We start from the raw sequence: 18690 nt of genomic DNA on the forward strand, positions 1-18690 counted from the left end.
AAAATCAGAAGAAGGCTCAAAGACCCAGAGCAGTAGCCATAACTTCCCAAGCCACATATTACACACCTAACCACAAATGGCATTGTGGAAACTAGTACTAAACAGGGCAGGACACACGTGCCCACATACATTCAGTGCAGCGATTCCCAACCCCGCGGGGCACAAAGACTTACAGGAAATCCAAAAATCTATTTATCTCCAACGTCTTGGAGAATAAATCATTTTTCTTGCATATATGTACCATTATCTTTCAAATGTATGCGGATGTAAACGCAGCATCCATTTGACAATGCTACTGAATTCTTTGTAATCTTTTGTATTTATGTATTTTCTCAACCTGAAAAATACAACTATTAACAAATAGGGGCCAGAATTCATTCTCTCTCTCTCTCTCACTCCCCCTCCCCACCTCTCTCTCTCCATCATTCCATCTCCATCATTTACCCATCAAAAGGGCACATCTATAAATGGAACCAGTGTTCTAGTGTCAATGTGGATGGCAAAACCATTCAATCCAGACATGAACTGGTAGGGTATGGAATAGCCATCTTGGCTAAAGTTTAAACCACTGGAAACTGGTCCCTGGCTCGTGTTCAAAGTGTGTGTGTGCTCGCTAGGGAAGTGATCATTTTGTTGGTGCAAGTTTTGAACACAAACCATTATCTGTTTCCAAATTATTATTCTGTTTGCCTGCCAGCCTCTGTGAGTTAAGCTTTTCAATCACTAACTTTCCCTGTTGGTTCATGTTGAAAACATCTGGATAATTTCTTATATAAGCCATTTATGGATTCTGACCATGACCTCTAATACAAGTAGTGTCTGTGTATGCTAAGGGCTGGAGAGTGACAGGACATCATGGGAAGTCTGCCTCACCTCAGGAGCAAGGTCTCTAAGCAACACAGAAATTTCAGGAGAAAGACTTGGATTTTGGAGCACAAAGATACAATCTTGCCTTTGGGAGATAGAAATTGGTTGGGGAAATAAAGAGAATTTCATTTGAAGGGGAGCAAACTCAGAGTAATTATACAATACACTATTAATAAATGAAAAGTTCCATCTACATGAGTCCCAGAAGTCTGCCAGGCTTTGTGCCAGGCATAAATAACATATTATTCCATTAAACCAGTGGTTCTCAATCCAGCGGCGATTTTGTGCCCCCGAAGGACACTTTGCAATGCCTGGAGGTTTGTGGTTGTCACGACTGGGAGGGGTGCTGCTGGCATCCAGTGGGCAGAGGCCAGGACGCTGCTAGATGTCTTACAATGCACAAGACAGGCCCCATGACAGAGACTGTCTGACCCAGCATGTGAACAGCGCTAATGTTGAAAAGCCCTGGATTAAACCATCATCATCACCCAACATTTAGGGTTGTCAACATCAGTCTTGTTCCAACTCATAAGATTGGAAAGGTAAAGTATATAATTGAAAGATATAAAGATATATTCAGAAATAAAATGGGATATATTCAGGTATAAGGGAGGGCTGTCTCACTCCCTTGACCTATATCTCTGCTATGATATCTTGAAGGTGGAAGTGATGATCTCATTTTCTGAACAAGGAAACTGAGGTTCAGATGTTAAATGTCTCACTCTGTATCTCACCATGACAAAGACTTTTTATCCTTTGACAGTTCTTTTGAGGTCAACAGTGATGACCAAACGCAAAGGACTTCACCCAAATCACTGAGATAACAACAAATGTCTCTTTCTCTTGTCCATTAACTGTTACACCCCTATAGTTTATGTCTTGTTGCTGCTCCATTAACACTGTAATCTAGTGGTCTTACTACTCTCATCTAATTCACTAGTTTATTCAGTCACTACTTATTAAGCTCCTCCTGTATGCAAGGTGCAGTGAAGGTACTGGGTGCAGATGGGTCAGAAGGAGAGTGAAAGAGAACTACAATATTTTATTCATACAGTAGCTGAGGCATCTGCAAACTACAGTCTGAGGGCTGCCTGTTTTGTAAATAAAGTTCCATGGTAACACAACCATTCATTTACATATTGTTTATGACTCCTTTCACACTGCAAGAGAAGAGCTGAGTAGCTGTGACAGACACACTATGGTCCAAAAAAGCCTAAAATATTTACTGTCTGGCCCTTTATGTAGAAAAACATTGATGACTCCTGTACTAGTTCCATCAAACACTAAAGAGGAGGCATTGGAACGAATTCCAAACTGAATACAGAAGTGCTTCTCTCTTAAGCATACAACTACAGTAACTTTTGGCCATGGGAATCATAAATCTTTAATGCTGATACAAATCTAAAAAGGAAACCCAAAAAGCACCTAAATATTTTGATTCTTGAAAATACTTTCTGCTTTTCCAGAGCTCATTATAAATAGATCTTCAAATGAAGTGGAAATGTACATTATTTCTATTTTGCTGTCCAAGGTTTGGAAAGCCCAGCAGAAAATGCTCCTCATTGCATGGAATTAAAACAGATATCAGACTTTGCAACCACCGGATTAGCTGCTCAGGAGTAAGAATTAGCCACAGCTGGTCATCTGTTGCACTGTAGAAGTCTCTAGGTTGCTGTCCCACTTCCATCCCTCCAAGATACACACCAGAAGTCTCCATTCTGGACTTCCCTGAGTCTTCTGCCTTTGTCAGTGGATAAAAATTCCACTGACCTAAGGACAAGATCAAGTCTTGAGCCTGGAGCAGCAGGAGGTTCATCTGCTGTTCAGATCGTTAAAGTCACTGCAAAAGTGAGCTCTCCCACCTGCACAACCAACAGGTAGGTGGAGAATTTAAACCAGCCGTTTTGGTTGCACATTAACCTGAAGATCTAGATAAGAGAGATTCTAAGGGCTAATGGAGTTTCCCTGCAAGGATAGTGAAGAGAGATAAATTGGGGGAATTCATTGTGACAGCTACAAACAACACATATGCACATGGTAAGACCAAGATCCCTGCAAAAAGGCTGCCCAAATTTAAGAATCCCCAATTAGGGTGGTGCAGGTGCAAAAATTTTTCTCAACAGGAGAGTTATTACCGGGTCTGATTCATTGAAATAAATAGAACATTCCCCCAGTGCCAACCTGCCCCTACCTATAGATAACTAACTACTTAAGAGGGAAGCCAGAAGAGGAGAAACTCTAAGCTTAGGTATTAAGAAGGGCCATTGGGAGAGAAGTCAACTGATGGTAAGAAAGCTGGCTGAAAGTAATGAAAGAACTTAGTGTAAAAAATGGAATTCAATTTCTAAAAATGAATTCCTGCCTTCACCATGAGCCTGTCATTTGACGTGGGGCTCAGAACATGAGGGCACAATCTCAGGGCAATGGTGTCACCAACCAGGTTTTATAAGACAGGGTGGGCCATGCTCAAGAGAGAGTGGCCAAGGCAAGGTCAGACCCAACAGTGAGCCCAGGGTAACCCTCTGCCTTGACCCTGTGAATTGACCTGATCTTGGAGTGGAAGAAAGAGAGAATTTGGTTCAATGTCCAGCTCAGCAATCTTGGTCAAATTAGCTTAAATCTCTGTGCTTTGGTTTCCCTGACTGAGAAACAGATTTCAGTGTCTACCTCCATGCAATCCTATGGACCAGCCATAGGGTTTATGGGGACAATGCCTGGGAAAGTCTGTGTCAAACACAAAGAGCTGCTCGATAGGAGACAACAGTGTTCCCTGGTGCATACCTGAGAACAAAAGCAGAATAAAATTGGACACATCCAGTGGAAGGTTGAGAAAGGGCACCCTAGCATTGACTTTGTGAATTGAGGATATGCGACCAAGTTTTTGCTTTAGAGATGAGGTGATAGCATTGAAGGTGCTGGAGGGTGGGTTTTGAGTTGACCCATGGCGAAGCTGACCTGTGTATATTGACCAGCTGTGTTTTAACAAGGTTCGACTTTATTTGCTGATGATAATGATCCACGCTGTGGAATGGCTGACCACAGAATCATCATCCTTCTCCACAGGACTTCCATTAATACTTAAACACACCTCCCTCCTCCAGCAGGGCTGCCTGGTGTGATGTCAAATTGCAAACAGAGCAATCAGGGCGTGCCCGCCAGCTAATGGGTCAGCAGTCTCCACAAAATGGCAGCCTGGCCATGTCTCTCTGTAAAATCCCAAATCTAAAGATGTGTTGAATTATTTCCATTTTTTTCTTGCTTCATGCAGTAAATCTTGGAAGAAAAAAAGGGGACACAATCCACTTAATGAACGCATTAATAAAGATAATCAATACACATATAATCGCAGGTCAGTTCTTCCCAGGTATCATTTATCATGCTCCACGATCCCATAATCACACTCTTCTGAGTCAGAATCAAATTTCTAAATCTTATACCTTTCTGTCATCAAGGAATAGTCAGCACAGAATTTCAAATGGCAAGAATGTAAAAAAAAAAGTGACATAAATCCCACTGTGTCCCACATTGCACATATTGAATTAAAGCAAATACACCATGTTCCATGGTTTAAAAAAAGTTCAAGTTAATCAAGGAAAATGAACCAATTCATTTGCTTCCCCTGACAAGAAGCCCTAGCCTTGGCCAGGAAGATAATACAAGGGGTGAGCTTATTTTTAAAAGGGCAGGGCTATGCTCTCACTGAAATTCACATCTTTACTAGGTCTTTTAGAGAAAAAAAAAAAACAATTATTCAAGATTAAACCCTGATCATTTTCATCATTCTTCTCCTTAAGAAATTCTCCTCCTCTGGGGGAGAAGGTCTTAGCCCTAGCAGCTAGTCCCTGCAGTGCCTCATCCCAATCTATCCACAAAATTGTATTTTTTAATAATCTCTTGTGATCAGTTTTAACCTTTAGTGGCTAAATTAATGTGTTTTCCTGCAGGCTGTTATTACATATTGCCACTGTCACACACATCTGTGAAGGCTTCTGGATTTGTCACTTCATCATCTATTTGCCCATGACACCTGTCGAGACCTTTATTATAAAATGTAATTACGGGGCGGTGCAATGGTGGCCCAGTGGCAGAATTCCAGCCTGCCATGCTGGAGACCCAGGTTTGATTCCCGGTGCCTGCCCATGCAAAAAAAAAAAAAAAGATGTAATTATGCTTCCAAGCCAGTCACACCTACTAGACTACAAGCTCCAAGATAACTTAGTCCATATCTTATTAAATCTGTGGTTCCTGACCCCAACTCATGTGTCTGACCTTTCAAAATTGAGACAAAGAAAAAAAAGAGGGACAAAAAGAAAAGTAGAAAGAAGGGGAGAGTGGTGGGAGGGCAGGCATGGGAGCAGAAAGATAAAACCACCTACTGGTGTGTCTTTGAGCTGCCTTGCTACTGTACCTTGGTAGTCTTATCAGAGGGAAGTGGTTAGTGGGTGCCAATCCCCTGTTCTTCAAGTTACCACATGACAACTTTCCAGAGCTTGGAAAAGCTACTTAACCTTTCTGAGTCTCAGTTTCTTTATCTGCAGAAAAGAGGTGGTGACAATACCCAGCACTGTGGCATGAAGATAATTTGAGAAATTGTTCATTAAGCACATTGCATAGAATCAGGCAATTAGCAAAGGCTCATGTTTATTACTGAACTCTCAGATGACTTCAAAGTCTCTCCAGCTTCCTGGAGTTCGGATCCTGGGAGTAAAAAGGAGTCGAGTCCTGTTATGAGTCAAAGGACCCATAAGAGGCTTGTGGGTCCACTTTACCCCAAAAGAAGGAAGGTCAGGTCCTCTTTTTGACTCACGTTAGCCAAAACCCAGCAACGAGGCAGAGGGAGGAGAGGTTCTCACATCTGAACATGGCTTAGCCACTACTTTGCTCTCTTACCTCTGCCTATACGTGAGTCCTTCCTGGTACAGATTCTTGGGCAGCAAAGGTGCATATTTCATACGGCAGAGCTCTGAGGGTTTGTGATGACTCAGACAAAACTCCCTGCCCTCATAGAGGTGACTTTCTAAGAGGAACTCACAACCACGGTCTCCCCCAGTCCTATGATATAAATGGCGGCTCTTGACCAGGGGCGATTTTATTCCCCGGGGAGATATTTGGCAACTTTTACAGGCATTTTTGATTGTCACAACTGGAAGGTGCTACTGGCATCTAGTGGTTAGAGGCCGGTGAGGCTGCTAAACATCCTACAATGCACAGGACAGCTCCCTACAACAAGGATTTATCTGGCCCCAAATGTCAATAGTGTTGAGGTTGAGTCACCCGGGTATAAAGGAATCTGTAAGAGGCCAACAAGTCTGAGGCCAGGGGAAGAGAACCTGGGGAAAGGGAGAGATGTGAATTGGATGGAGACTAAGGGGACTAGGAGATTCCAACACTGTCTGATTGTCATCATATCCCCCAAAACCCACTCATTGGACTCTTAACCTAAATTGTAAGAAATAGAAAGACCCAAGTCCAAGATCAAAATGGTTCCTTTCGCTGGTGACACTGGCCCCTGGGTTGCTAACCTTGTGAGCAGGATGCAATCTCCTCCTTTTCAGCATATCCCAAGCCTAAATGAGAGACCCTTTTGCTCCCCTAACTCTTAATCATAAGATTTTACAAGGACCTAGAAAACGACCATCTAGGGAAGCATAAATCAAACAGAGACCTAAGCTGACACATCCCTTAACCTTCTGAATGGAATAGCCCAAAGGATGCTCCTGATTTAGGAGACAATGCAGGGAAGCACACACAGGTTTGAATAGTAGAAAACCTGGGTTTGAACTCCTGGCTTGGCCCATGCCAGTTGAGTGACCCTGAGCGTCAAAGTAAAGTGAGAAAGAACATGGACTCTGGAGCCAGACCACCTGGTTTTGAATCCCAGCTTGGTCACCAAATGGCTGTATGCCCTTTGGCAAGTAACATATTATCTCAGTGCTTCAGTTTTCTCATATGTAAAATGGGTACAATAATGGTACCTGCTTTATCAACATTAGGAAGATTAATTAAATGCTTTAACACAGAAAAGTATTTAGAAGAGCACTTGGCACAGAATAAACACCATGTCTGTGCTTGCTATTATCATCACCATCATAGACTTTACCATGGTAAGACCCCGTTTTCTCTTTTGAAAAATGAAAACAGTTGGTGCCACCTCACCAATGGACTCAGGATTCATTAATGCATGTTAAGCACTCAGCACCACAACAGGTTGTGATTGCTCAATGAATGGCATTCAATGATTATTTATTTAACATTACTTATTATTTTATGAAAAGTTTGGCAAAAGTATTGAAATTTTAACTCATTCAGTCCCATTCACCTTCATCAAAAAGATGAAAACTACACTGAATCAGGATGACCGCAGAACAACACCCCTGTGTCTTGTGATGTACCCAAGAGATGCATTCAAAGCACAATGAAGTGCTAAAAGGTGAATGTAAAATATTAGCTCTGGACCCACCTCCTTTTAAAGGTCACTTTGGTCTTAATGACTCCAATTACTTCAAACAATCTGTAGAGCTAAGACAATATTGGGAATGGAAAGCCTTTATATCCCCACAAAGGAATAGAAGCGCTTGTTCTGATGGACAGGGGTAGTGGGGTGAATCTGGGTGGGGCATCTCCTCCTTTCCATGCCTCTCCATCCTCCCAGCCTGACTTCACATTACCAAAATGGAAAAAGGGGACAGGGGCCTCTCAGAAGGCTGACCCAAAGATCTAGTGTGGCCAAGTCAACAATGACACCAAAACAGATTTAGCACCAATGGTTTCCCACCCTACAGAAGCCACCTGTTCAAACAGTTGTTGTTGCTGAACTTTCAGCTTCTTTCACGTTTCTAAAAGTTTAGGTTTCCAAGGGAGAAGCAAGAATGCCCATAGAGCCCAAACCTGGACCCCACCACTTAAATCTCAGGTTGCACCAAACAAGCAAGACTGTTCTGGTCTTGCCAAGCACCTGGGGAGAAAGAGGACAGCCTTTTCCCTGGTCTTCTCTCAGCTTCTCCACAGTCGAGATGGACCTGGCAAGGGACCTTGAACATGGTGATGTGGGTCAGTGGGAGGCTTAGCTGCAGTGAATCATCAGGAACAACCTTCCAGAAGGTGCCAGAATGGATGGCCCCTGAATTGGCTTCAGAGAAGCTGTCTTTCCCTAAATCATTCTGCCTGAACCTGCTTTGCCTGCTCTTCGGAGCACTAAGACATTGCAAAGACTGCTATTATGTACGCCGTCATCCCTTGCGTTATGCATCCTAATATCCAGTCAAACAGTATGGACTAATTTTCATTTACAAGATCACTTAAAAACCCATTCTGTGGTCTCAGCAGGCAGAATGAATTCTGTTCTTGCCTGGTATGAGGGAGTTAGGAAGCCAAGGGCCAAAGTTCATACCAACCATTCTTGGAAATGACCTGAAAAGAACTGAAGAATTTAGGTTTGCTTCACTTTCCTCAGATGCACAACCCCAAAAAGAATATAAGTATACTGCAAATATAGAAAATATGCAATGAATGTGGCCAAGAGTTCAAGCTTGACCTTCTGGGCCTGATACGACTTGCACAGTGAACAGGCAGAGCTCCAACAAGCACTTCCCACCTGCCAAGCCCATCTGCTATGAGCCCACTGGCAGTCAGGAAGTCACAGATTATAACCTACAGGATTCCCAAAAAGGCCAACATTATCCTGAAGAATAGGGGGTAACAGGATGCAAAGAGTGGACCCTGCCTTAGGCTGGGAGGATATGTGACAAGGCCCCTACTTATAAAAAACAGATCAGCTTTTTAGACTTCTGGTTAACATCCAAGGAGTTTTGAAAAAAACCTCAGCAAACCATGAAACGTCAGAAGCATGAAATTAACCAGAACCAGAAACTTGACTGAGGGGGACCTCTGAAGGTAGTTTCTAAAGACAATTGAAAGACGGTAAATAAGAGCCAATCAATAGCTAATTCCAACCATGCTGTACCAATCTGTAAGAAATCTCTTCGTGCCCATGCATGGTGATTGCCAGGGTGAACTTGACACCCCATCCCATGACAGCCTACCAAATTAGGATAAGACCCAAATATCTTTTTCAGCCCATTGATGTGGCTGGAAAACCAAGGCATGCGTGTTATTTGATGAGCTCTGTAACTTCAGGGAAGCCGGCAGAAGGCCCCAGAGATTCAGCCACGTTTTTTTCTATATTCTCTGCTATTTGAAACTTCTCTTTCTCCAAAAAAAAAGAGATAAAAATCTCCTTAAGGAAATGGGAGTAGAGGCAGGATAATTTGGGAAGAGGATGCTGAAAGCACAACTTATTTTGCAAAGCACAAGGGACTAGGCGTCTTCTCCTGCTACTCACACATTCACTTCACTCCAAAGGTAATTTATACTTCACTAAAGAGTTTCCAGTGTTGTAGTAATGGCACATAAGAGCAGTCAGTCCTTAAATAAAAGTCTATTTTAATGCCTGGAAAGATCTTGCATCTGTTTATGGAATTCTACAAAGGTATAGGAAAATGACCCTTTTCCCCATCCCCGTTGCTACAAATGTACTAGGCAGTAAGTCTAGTGATGCTTACAGCACTTCCACTTACTTAGACATGTAAATGCAGTAATTTCCTTAAAAACAGCAACAAACTCAAGGCAGTAGCATACATCCTACTGGGCATAAGTATTTTATGTCATATATAGTCAACACCTATTTGAATTAAGAACAATGGAACTTAATTGTTTTACTCTACAACATCGCAAAGCAACCAATTGAATCCAATATTAGTCATCCATCAGATAAAACATTTTCAGCGAAACAAACTGCTATATTTTCTCCTCAAAGAACAGCAAGCATTTGAAACACATTTCCCGGAGATGTTACGCCGAGGAAAAACAGCTTAGAAATGTTACTTTAAACAAACCAGTTCTCTGGCTACCAACAAGATGAATTGGAGCAAATGCTTGGTTCAGTTCTTTGCAGGCCTCCTTCTGTCCACCTGTCAAAGGCGGTGCTGACCCCACCAACTTAAGAGGCAGCCTCGGGAGCTGTGAAATGTGCCACCCTGCACGGATGCCCTCCGTGCTGAAAGCCAGCATCCTCATTAGGGATTATCCAACTCACTTGCAGCAGGGAGCGAGGAGATGGGCTGGCTGCCAAGTGTTCTTTCAACAGAGATTCCGAAAGAAGATCCTGCAAAGTGCCGAAAGCCCAGCTTTTCAGCGGTTCACTTTCTAGACCCTGTTACATAGCAACCATGCCAGCTCACAGAGAGCATCAACCACGTTAATATTTTGTTTAAATGACACATTGCGTTGACCCTCCAGGAAAACCCAAGTTCTCCTAATCATAAGGTGATACAAACCTATCTATAGCTAGATTATCATCGTTGGAATAAAACATCCAATCGTGGATTGACAAGCTGGCTTAAGTCATTTTTTCAAAAGACCCTTTTTAAACAGAAAATTTTGAAAATAGATCTAGCGATCTCTGGGCTGGGGGAGTGAAAGGTGACTTCCCAGCCACCATCTGTGCTAATATTGGTAAAAGTACATTAACATGCACTTAATATGTGCATAATGCCCTTCAGTTAAAAGATGACTTACATGGTTACATTTTGAGAGATACTTATTTCATTCAAAACCTTGATTTGAAAAGTGAATACTCTGAAGGGCTGGGCTTATTGAATCGTATCAACATAGTCAAAATTAAAATCGAAGAATAATTTGGAAGAACAGTCAGCGATCTACAGGGGCTGAGCTTTGGTGAGATTCCCTGGAGGTATATTATGAAGAAGCAGGAAGAAACCAATCAACTACTCTTTAAAATGAACTTGAGAGAATGAAGCACCTTTCCATTAAGAAAATTAAAGTAATATGGGAAGAAACTACCAGACCACCTCTGCAGAGGGTTTCTATTCTAGCAGAAATGCTACCAAAGGTCATGAGTAAAAAAAAAAATCCAACAAACAAAACTCACTGAGGTTAAATAATGTAAAAGTACTGACTTGAAGTCCTGTTGCTAAAATTAAGTGATGTTGACCCACTGGTTTCATGCACAGAGCATGGAGGGCTTATTTTCTTTTCAACCGTCCCCGTCAGTTTAAATTCACCTCAACTTAGAGAGATGTGTGTCCAACATTAAGTAGAGTTAAAAACATTTAACATTTTTTTCTTCTGATTATAAAATCACTAAATGCCCCCCAGTAAAAGGTTTGAAAAATTCCAACAGTACAGAGAGGAGAAATCAAGTGCATCCTTCATCCTTCCCCCAACAGAGAACCACTGACATGGGCAGGCATGGATCTCAGGGCATGAGGGGACTGCTGGCTGGGTGCATTTTTTTAGGAATATCAGGAGATCCCAAAGTCATTTATGTTTCCACAGCCTTGTACATTTTAGTAGGAAAAAAGACAAAGGAAACAGCCCCCTGTTGTTCCACCACAATGACTGAACTATCATCCAGGACCTCAGTTTTCCAAGTCCAGTGGGATATCATTGCTGCATTGACTTCTTCAGCTTTCCAAGGACTAGACCCAGAACCTAGAGAAAAGGCACTTCACTTTTCTTTGGCACAGGGGAGGGAAAGCTGGTGGGAAATGCTCCAGCACTTTATGGTCTCCCTTACCATGGTTTTTGATTCTTAGCAAAATGGCAATTCTTAGCAATATCTTTAAGGTTAAAAGAGTCGCTGCCTATAAAAAGTAAAGTATTACCTTGCAGACATCCTTTCCCTTTCCCAGTTTCCAGCAGAGACATCTTTCATACAACAATGACATAGCAAGGGATAAATGACAAGAATAACCAGATGCCAATCTTGCAAACTGTGCAACCAACACCAGGATCCCAACACTTTCTCACCATCATGCCATGGCTACCTTGTTACCAAATTACTCTGCTGATTCCCAAGAGTTTTAATGGACTCCTTGAGCTCCAAGTTGATACCCGATTTGGAACTCAACATAAAACTGCTAATGTTCAGGTTTAGCATCTTATATGAAACAAGCACACCTCCAGGAGGAAACTGAAACTGAAGGAGAGAACATATTAACATGAAAATTGACTCTCTCCTAACACTTGGGAGACGCTCTTGAGATAACAACAAAACTAGAAAATCATTTTGAGTCACTGAGCAATTAATTGGTACCTCATTCTTCAAGTGAAACACGCACGCACACACACACACACACACAAAGTGGCCCCATAGACTGGAAATTCTTTTCCCTCTTGTTCTGGATTTCAGTTTAGTTTACGATTCAGATGATAATAATCAGTGATACTAATTCTTAAAGGGCAATTAGGAAAAAAATCCCGAAAAGCCTGCTTACCCTTTTACTTTTCAATTCACAGAAACCAAACAGCACATTTCAAGGATGCCCCTCCACCTTGAACCCTTGCAGTGGCTTCATCACTCTCAGTGTCAACACCGACATATCATTTTTCCCTCCCTCTCTAAACTGCAAAGAGTCTCTTCAAGCAGGGGCTCCCTCCAACCACCACGGAAGATTCTTTCAAACAGGAGCCCACAGCTCAACCCTTGAGGCCTACGATCCCCCCTGGAAAGTGCGCTCAGCGTTTATATTTGCTAGAAATTTAAACTCCTTGCTGAGCAGAGCATCTACTGTTGCATCGACATATTCCGCTGCATGTGCGATCTCAAATGGGGGGGAGGAGGGAAATAAAGTCCAGATGCAATGGAGACAAGGGATTTGGCATCCGTAGAGAAAAGTACAAACCAACCCAATCCTCTCCCCCAAACAGGGCAGCAGAACCAGGAGCTCTGGGGGGTGGGGTGGGGGCAACAGCGTTCCAAAGGGAGGTGATCAAGAAGGCGCCTTCGGAACTGGGTGGGGGGAGCTGAGACACACACCCCTGCCGGGGTCGGGGTGAGGGTCAAAGGTCTGGGCATGAAAAGTTTGCCCACTGGGCCGGGGGCTGGGTGCCATCTAAAGGACACTTTCCAGTGCCGAGTAGGGGCCCGCGGGCTGCGCCTGGCTCACCCCGGCCCGGGCGGGAGTGTTCACGGGAACCGGTGCACACTCCGCTCGGGTTTTGGTCGGTGACAGCAGCCTGCAGCTCCCAGCAAGGGAGCAGCGGTGGCCAGCGCCAGGAGGAAAGGGTTACAAGCCACAAAGCCCGGCGATTTGCCCTGAGCGTGGGGGTGGGGTGCGGGGGGGAGCACCGAGTCCCGGGCCACAGCCACGCCGGGAGCTGCTCTCCCGCCTCTCCTCCGCCCTGGGCGCGGGGACGATCCCTACCTTGCGCGCCGTGCGGGTGGTTCTCCATGTTCGCCGCCGCCGAGTCCGCAGCCGCCGCCGCGCTGGCTGAGGCGCCCGGGCCGGGACCGCCGCCGCCGCCGCTCAGTTCCGCCAGTCTCCGGTTGGTGGCCGTGAGTTCGGCTCGCAGGTTGGTCACCTCCTGGCTGGCCGACTGGACCGCCCCATCGATGCGGAGCGCAAGCTGCTTATTGTCTTCCATCATGCTCAGGATTTTGGCCTGGGGGCGAGAGAGGTGACAAAGAGCTGCATGGTGCGCGGGGGGCGAGCGGCCCGGCCCCCTCGGCTCTACCTGTTGGGTCCCCCACGGCCCCGCACCCCCAGGCACCGGCAGCGCCGGCTCCTCCGGCGCAGGAATGACAGCGGCGCCTCCAGCCAGAGCCGCGGCGGTAGCGAGGCGGCCGGGGGGGGGGGGGGCGGGGGGCGGGGAAAGTGGCGGTGGTGGAGGAGGAGGAAGAGGAGGAGGAGGAGGAGGAGGAGGAGGAGGAGCAGGAGGAGCAGGAGGAGCAGGAGGAGCAGGAGCAGCGATCTCCGAGCCCCGGGTTGGGAGAGCGGCTCGGAGAATGACCGCGCGCGCCGCGGCTCGAGGCCCGGCACTCTTTAAATGGAGCCTACCATTCATCGCCCGCTCCGGAGGGAGCCCGGACCGCGGGCTGGAGGCCGCCCTCGGCCTCCCGCGCCCCTCACTTCGGGGACACACCCCCCGGGAGGCGGGGACCGCAGGCGGAGCCGAGGAGTGGGCCAAGGTGGCGCCCCAGACGAGGGGTGGGGGGGCGTCTGGCTCAAGGCCAGCCCTTAGTCCCCTCCCTGGAACGGTGGGGCGGCCCCCGCCCTGGAGAACTAGGACCTTGCGCCAAGCTAAGGTTGGGGAGGAGGTGGGTGCTTGAGGAAGAGAGGTGCTCGGAAAAGGGGCCTGAGAGGCGAGCGGGGATGGAGCTCGCGGTGGGAGGGGGCAGGGAGGGCGGCATGCGCGAGCTCCGGAGTGGAGTTCTGGCTTTCCCGTTTCCTTAAAATGCAGGTACAAAATGCCCAGCGGGGAACTGAGCTGGTGCCCCAGAGTTTCTCACACTCTAACCCGTACCACCACCACCCCCAACCCTGGCCTGCGCTGTCCTCCCCCTGAAGGAGGAAGTGAGGAGTTCCACTCTCCCGAGGTGGGCCACTTGTCCCCCAGTCTCCCCACAGTCCTGAGCCCCTAGTGTGTGCACCTGAGGGCGAAGGGATGGCATTTGCCAGATCCCAAACATCTTAGCTGATAAGGCCAAATTTCAGGGCCCCAGAGGGGTGAGGGTCTCCCTTCCTCCTCTTACTGTGAAGAACAGTGCTCAGGCCCTGCTGCGCTGCCTCAGTTTACCCACTTCCACTTCACAGAGTTAACATTAAAGTTGATAAAACCCCCCAGGCTCCTGTGCCTTCCATTGCACAGGCTTTGCATTTTTCACTGGGGCCTTGGATTCCAGCCACAAGAACTGGTTACCATAGTGAGCTTCATTCCATGCAAATCGGACAATTTAGAACAGCCACTGTAACCGGGTGGACAACAGGGCACCATCTCTGCAGCTTGACCCGGTGAGAGCCACTGACAGCCCTCTGCTGAGGCCAGTTCCCAGAACCTGGCATGCTCATGGGCGGTCCGCCCTTCAGAAGCCTACTGTGTGCAGAGCGCGCTCTTAGGCGTTATTATCTCTTTGGAGTGAGGGTTATTATTCCCATAATAGAAATGAGGAAACTGAGGCTAGGGTGGGGGTGGGGGTTGACAATTTGCCGAAGGATCTACAGAAGTCAGGTGAGACCAGGATTGGAAGTAAGCAATAATGTCATCCCAAGTTAGTTTCTATTGTGCTTTCAGGAGGCCTTGGATGCTGGACATGTTTTTCTTCTTTTATGTGGAACCATAAAAGCACGGTCTTGCTCCGTCCCCCTATGGCCACTAGCAAGCTTTTGCAAGAGGGCAGGACAGCATTAGATGGTGGAGCATATGGCAGCAGACACAATTTTTCACTCTGTCCACTCCGCACAGTTAACTGGTCGGTGTGGGGACTGAACCCTCTGACCTTGGCCTCATCAGCTCCAGCCAGCTCTGGGGAACAGGGCAAACCCATGTGTATTTGAAAACTAGGATTCAGACATCTGAAGTCTTTCACTTAAAGACACCAGGGAGGTTAGGAAGGAGCCTCAAAACTACAGAACTTTGAGTACTCAAAAGGGGAGTGTCAGTCACAAATAGTTTGGGAGGTTCATCAAAAAGTAAACATACAGTTACCAAATGACCCAGAAATTACACTCCTAAGAATATGCCAAAAAGAATTGAAAACAGGGACTCAAACATATATTTGTATACAGACGTCCACAGCAGCAGTCTTAACAATAGCCATAAGGTGGAAACAACCCAAATATCCATGAATGAATGAATGGATGGACCAAAGGTGGTTTGTCCATATAGTGGCATATTATTTAGCCACTTGATTCAAACGAAAGAATGAAGTTCTGAAACTGCTACGTGAAGAAATTGAAAATATTATGCCAAGTGAAATAAGCCAGACACAAAAAGACAAATATTGTATGATTCCACTTACAAAATATCCAGAATAGACAAATCCATAGAATGAGAAACCAGATTGGTGGTTGCCAAGGGCTGGGGGGAAGGGAGAACGGGAAGAGGGAACAACTGCTTAACGGGTATAAGGTTTTCTTTTGGGGTGATGAGAATATTATGGAACTAGATCGAGGTGGTGGTTGCACAACATTGTGAATTTACTAAATGCCACTGAATTGCTCAAGTTTAAATAGTTAACTTTATGTGAATTTAACTTCAGGAAAAAAGTCAGCATATATGTGAATACAAAAAAAAAAGATGTGCCTGTATGGGAGAAGGGTGGGAAGGTGTCTTGGTAATAAACCTCCAGAGAAAACAATTAAGAGCAGGTCTATTTGGAGAGCAGTGTGTGTAGTGCGTGTGTGTGTGTCTGTGTATGTGTGTCTGTATGGGAGTGTGTGTGCACGTGCATGTGTGAGTGTGTCCTTGCACCTTTGCTACAGCAATCACCAGCAGGCCCGGTGATTTATGTTTTCCTGTCTCTCTCCCCCACTTCACCATGACCATCTGGGAGAGAGTAAGAGGGTAGCTGGCACGGCTTTGTGTGTTGTCTGTGCATCCTTGCCACGCGGCCCATAGTAGGCACTCAATAAATGAATGGCCATAAGCGTGTTTGTGTGTTAAGCAAACTGACCAAGTGTGAGATGGTTCCCGCATACCAGAATCATAGAAATAAAACAAGACAAACAAACAAATCTAGCAAGGAGAAAAGAAAGCAAAGACACATTCCTGGGGCCCCTTCTCATCTCTCTTTTTGCCTTCTCTTCCCCCAACTGTGACACACCCATGGAGGTTTCAAGAAACTTTAATAACTCGTGGGGTGCTTTCTAGGGCTTTAAAGAATTTTGTTTTCTGAGAGGTTTTTTTTTCCCCTAACATGAAAAGGGGAACTTTTTCCAGCTGTGCCTCCTTATGCTCACATGCACACAGAAGGACCAGATCTTACAAAGTCTGAGATCAATTATCCTCCTAGGGATCAACTTGATTTAAACCAAAAAGGCTACTAGTCTACTTTTCTTGGTTACTAGTCTACCTTTCTTCCCCCAACCTCCACCATGCCACCTTCCTAGGTGATATCAACTAACAAAAAGTCGTGGAATTGTGTCCTTTCCTGCTTGCCTAATACCCTATTACCAGCTTATCTGCGTGTCCATTTGGAGGGCCGCTATGCATTTATGAACCATTTCTTGGGGGTGGGGGTGGGTAACATATAAACTGTTGAGGAGTTCCAGAGCTGTCTGTTATCTGAAGCTCTCTCTTTGGGTATCCACAGCTATGAGAATTTGACAGTCCTATGGGTTTTGTTTTGGCACACTCCCTTCTATGTGTTCCTAAAGTAGCCCCACATTCCAATGGGCTGATACTAAGAATCAGGGTTCAGAAGGAGCTGCAGCCAGTTTCCCAGAGTCATTGGTTGCCATCCTCCCGAACAGCCAACCTCAACCAAAGGACAGAATTTGCTGTCTCTGATGTTTCTGAGCAGAATGGGAAAACTGTGCCGTGCGCATTTGATGGCCATCAAAGTTTGCCTGGGCTTTTCGGAAAGCCTGCAAAACCATCCTGCCTCCTGCTCAGAGAAAGCAAATTCATAACAAAAAACAAGGGCAAACAGCCTAACCCATTGCTGATAGCACTCCGAAATGCACCTTCCTTCTCCCATAAATAGAGTGACCTTAAAACTTAATATCCAAACCGGGACACTTTTGAGTGCTATGAATAAGTAGGCCTGGACAACTGGCATGAACTGGAGTGGTCCCAGGAAACCCAGGGTATATGACTTATCCCGTCTATGGCTATATGATGCTGGTTAATCCCAGAAGGCAGCTTCAGGGTCATTTGCTCCAAGCCCTTCATGGGTACGGATGGAGAAATGCAGACCCAGAGGCAGGTAGGGCTCAGGCAGCCAAGTGAGTGGAGAGCTGGGAAGGATTCAAACTGGGGTCCTTAGAAAATGGCTCATCTTCCTACTGACAAATATTGGGACTGTCAGGTTTGTGACAGAACCTCGATGTAGAAGAACAAACTCCCAGCCTTGCGAAATCCGCCTCTGACTTCATTTTATGTTCACTACACCCTGATCACTCACTTCTTCTGACCACAGGGTCTTTGCATTTTCTCTTGCTTGTGTCTGCTCTGTCCACAGCTGATCCCATTTCATCCCTTAGATTTAAGTGTGTCATCTCCTTGGAGAGACCTTCCCTTTAAACCAGTGCCCATTATTCTCTGCCACCGTACAATATGCCCCTTTTTCATAGCATATATCACCAAAGATCATTATTTTGTTTATTTATGTGCTAGTCTGAAATATAGGCTAAAGGACTGGAAAGGCAAGGCATCGTGAGGCTGGTTTGCTAAGGCGAAGGTCTTCTGATACTGAGATCCCCATGGAAGTCCTGCTTATTTCACTTTTTCTTGGATCCCTTGGAATTCCCAAGAATAAATGCCCTTTTCTTGAGTTCATTTTGAATACTTCTATTGCCTTGGCTAAGACTGTACCCCCCCACCCCACCCCCCCCCACACACACACCTAATGCACCCACCCAGCTGGACTGTGAGCCTTTGGAAGGAAGGGTTTATGTTTGGTTCACTTTTGTGCTTCCACTGCCTAAATCAAGGCCAGGGACAAGGCAGGTGCTTCAAGCCTCTCAAAGGAGGTCGTTGTTGCCTGAGCAGATTCACACCCTCCCATCCCCAGTTCATCTCCCCTGAGATATTTGCTTCTCTTCCCTAGGAATTGTCATATTTTACTTTCCAAAATCACTTGCACAACTCTCTTCTTAGTTTATCCTTGCAACTACTCCACTGGGGAGAGGAGGTACCTAGAATCTGCATTTGGCAGATTAGGGCACTAGAAGCTAAGGAAGGGTTTTGCCCTAAGGTCACAAAACTAAACTGAATGCTCCAAGAGGGTAGGCTCGGGCCTGCGTGGCCACCATTAAGTCCCCAGGCTCAACACATGTTTGCTGGCTGAATGAGAGGATG

At 45.7% G+C, this 18690-nt stretch overlaps 1 protein-coding gene across 4 annotated transcripts in view; it reads right to left on the bottom strand.

The window, feature by feature from the left end:
- KAZN (kazrin, periplakin interacting protein) overlaps positions 1-18690 on the bottom strand; it is a 1164933-nt gene that overhangs the window by 467232 nt on the left and 679011 nt on the right. For all 4 annotated transcript variants that reach the window (XM_077151225.1, XM_077151228.1, XM_077151227.1 and 1 more), the window contains one exon: positions 13095-13332. In XM_077151225.1, coding sequence (XP_077007340.1) covers positions 13095-13332 — 238 coding nt within the window. The remainder of the gene's footprint in view (positions 1-13094; positions 13333-18690) is intronic.

This window comes from Tamandua tetradactyla, chromosome 2 (genome assembly GCF_023851605.1).
Source record: "Tamandua tetradactyla isolate mTamTet1 chromosome 2, mTamTet1.pri, whole genome shotgun sequence".
NCBI classification, from domain to species: domain Eukaryota; kingdom Metazoa; phylum Chordata; class Mammalia; order Pilosa; family Myrmecophagidae; genus Tamandua; species Tamandua tetradactyla.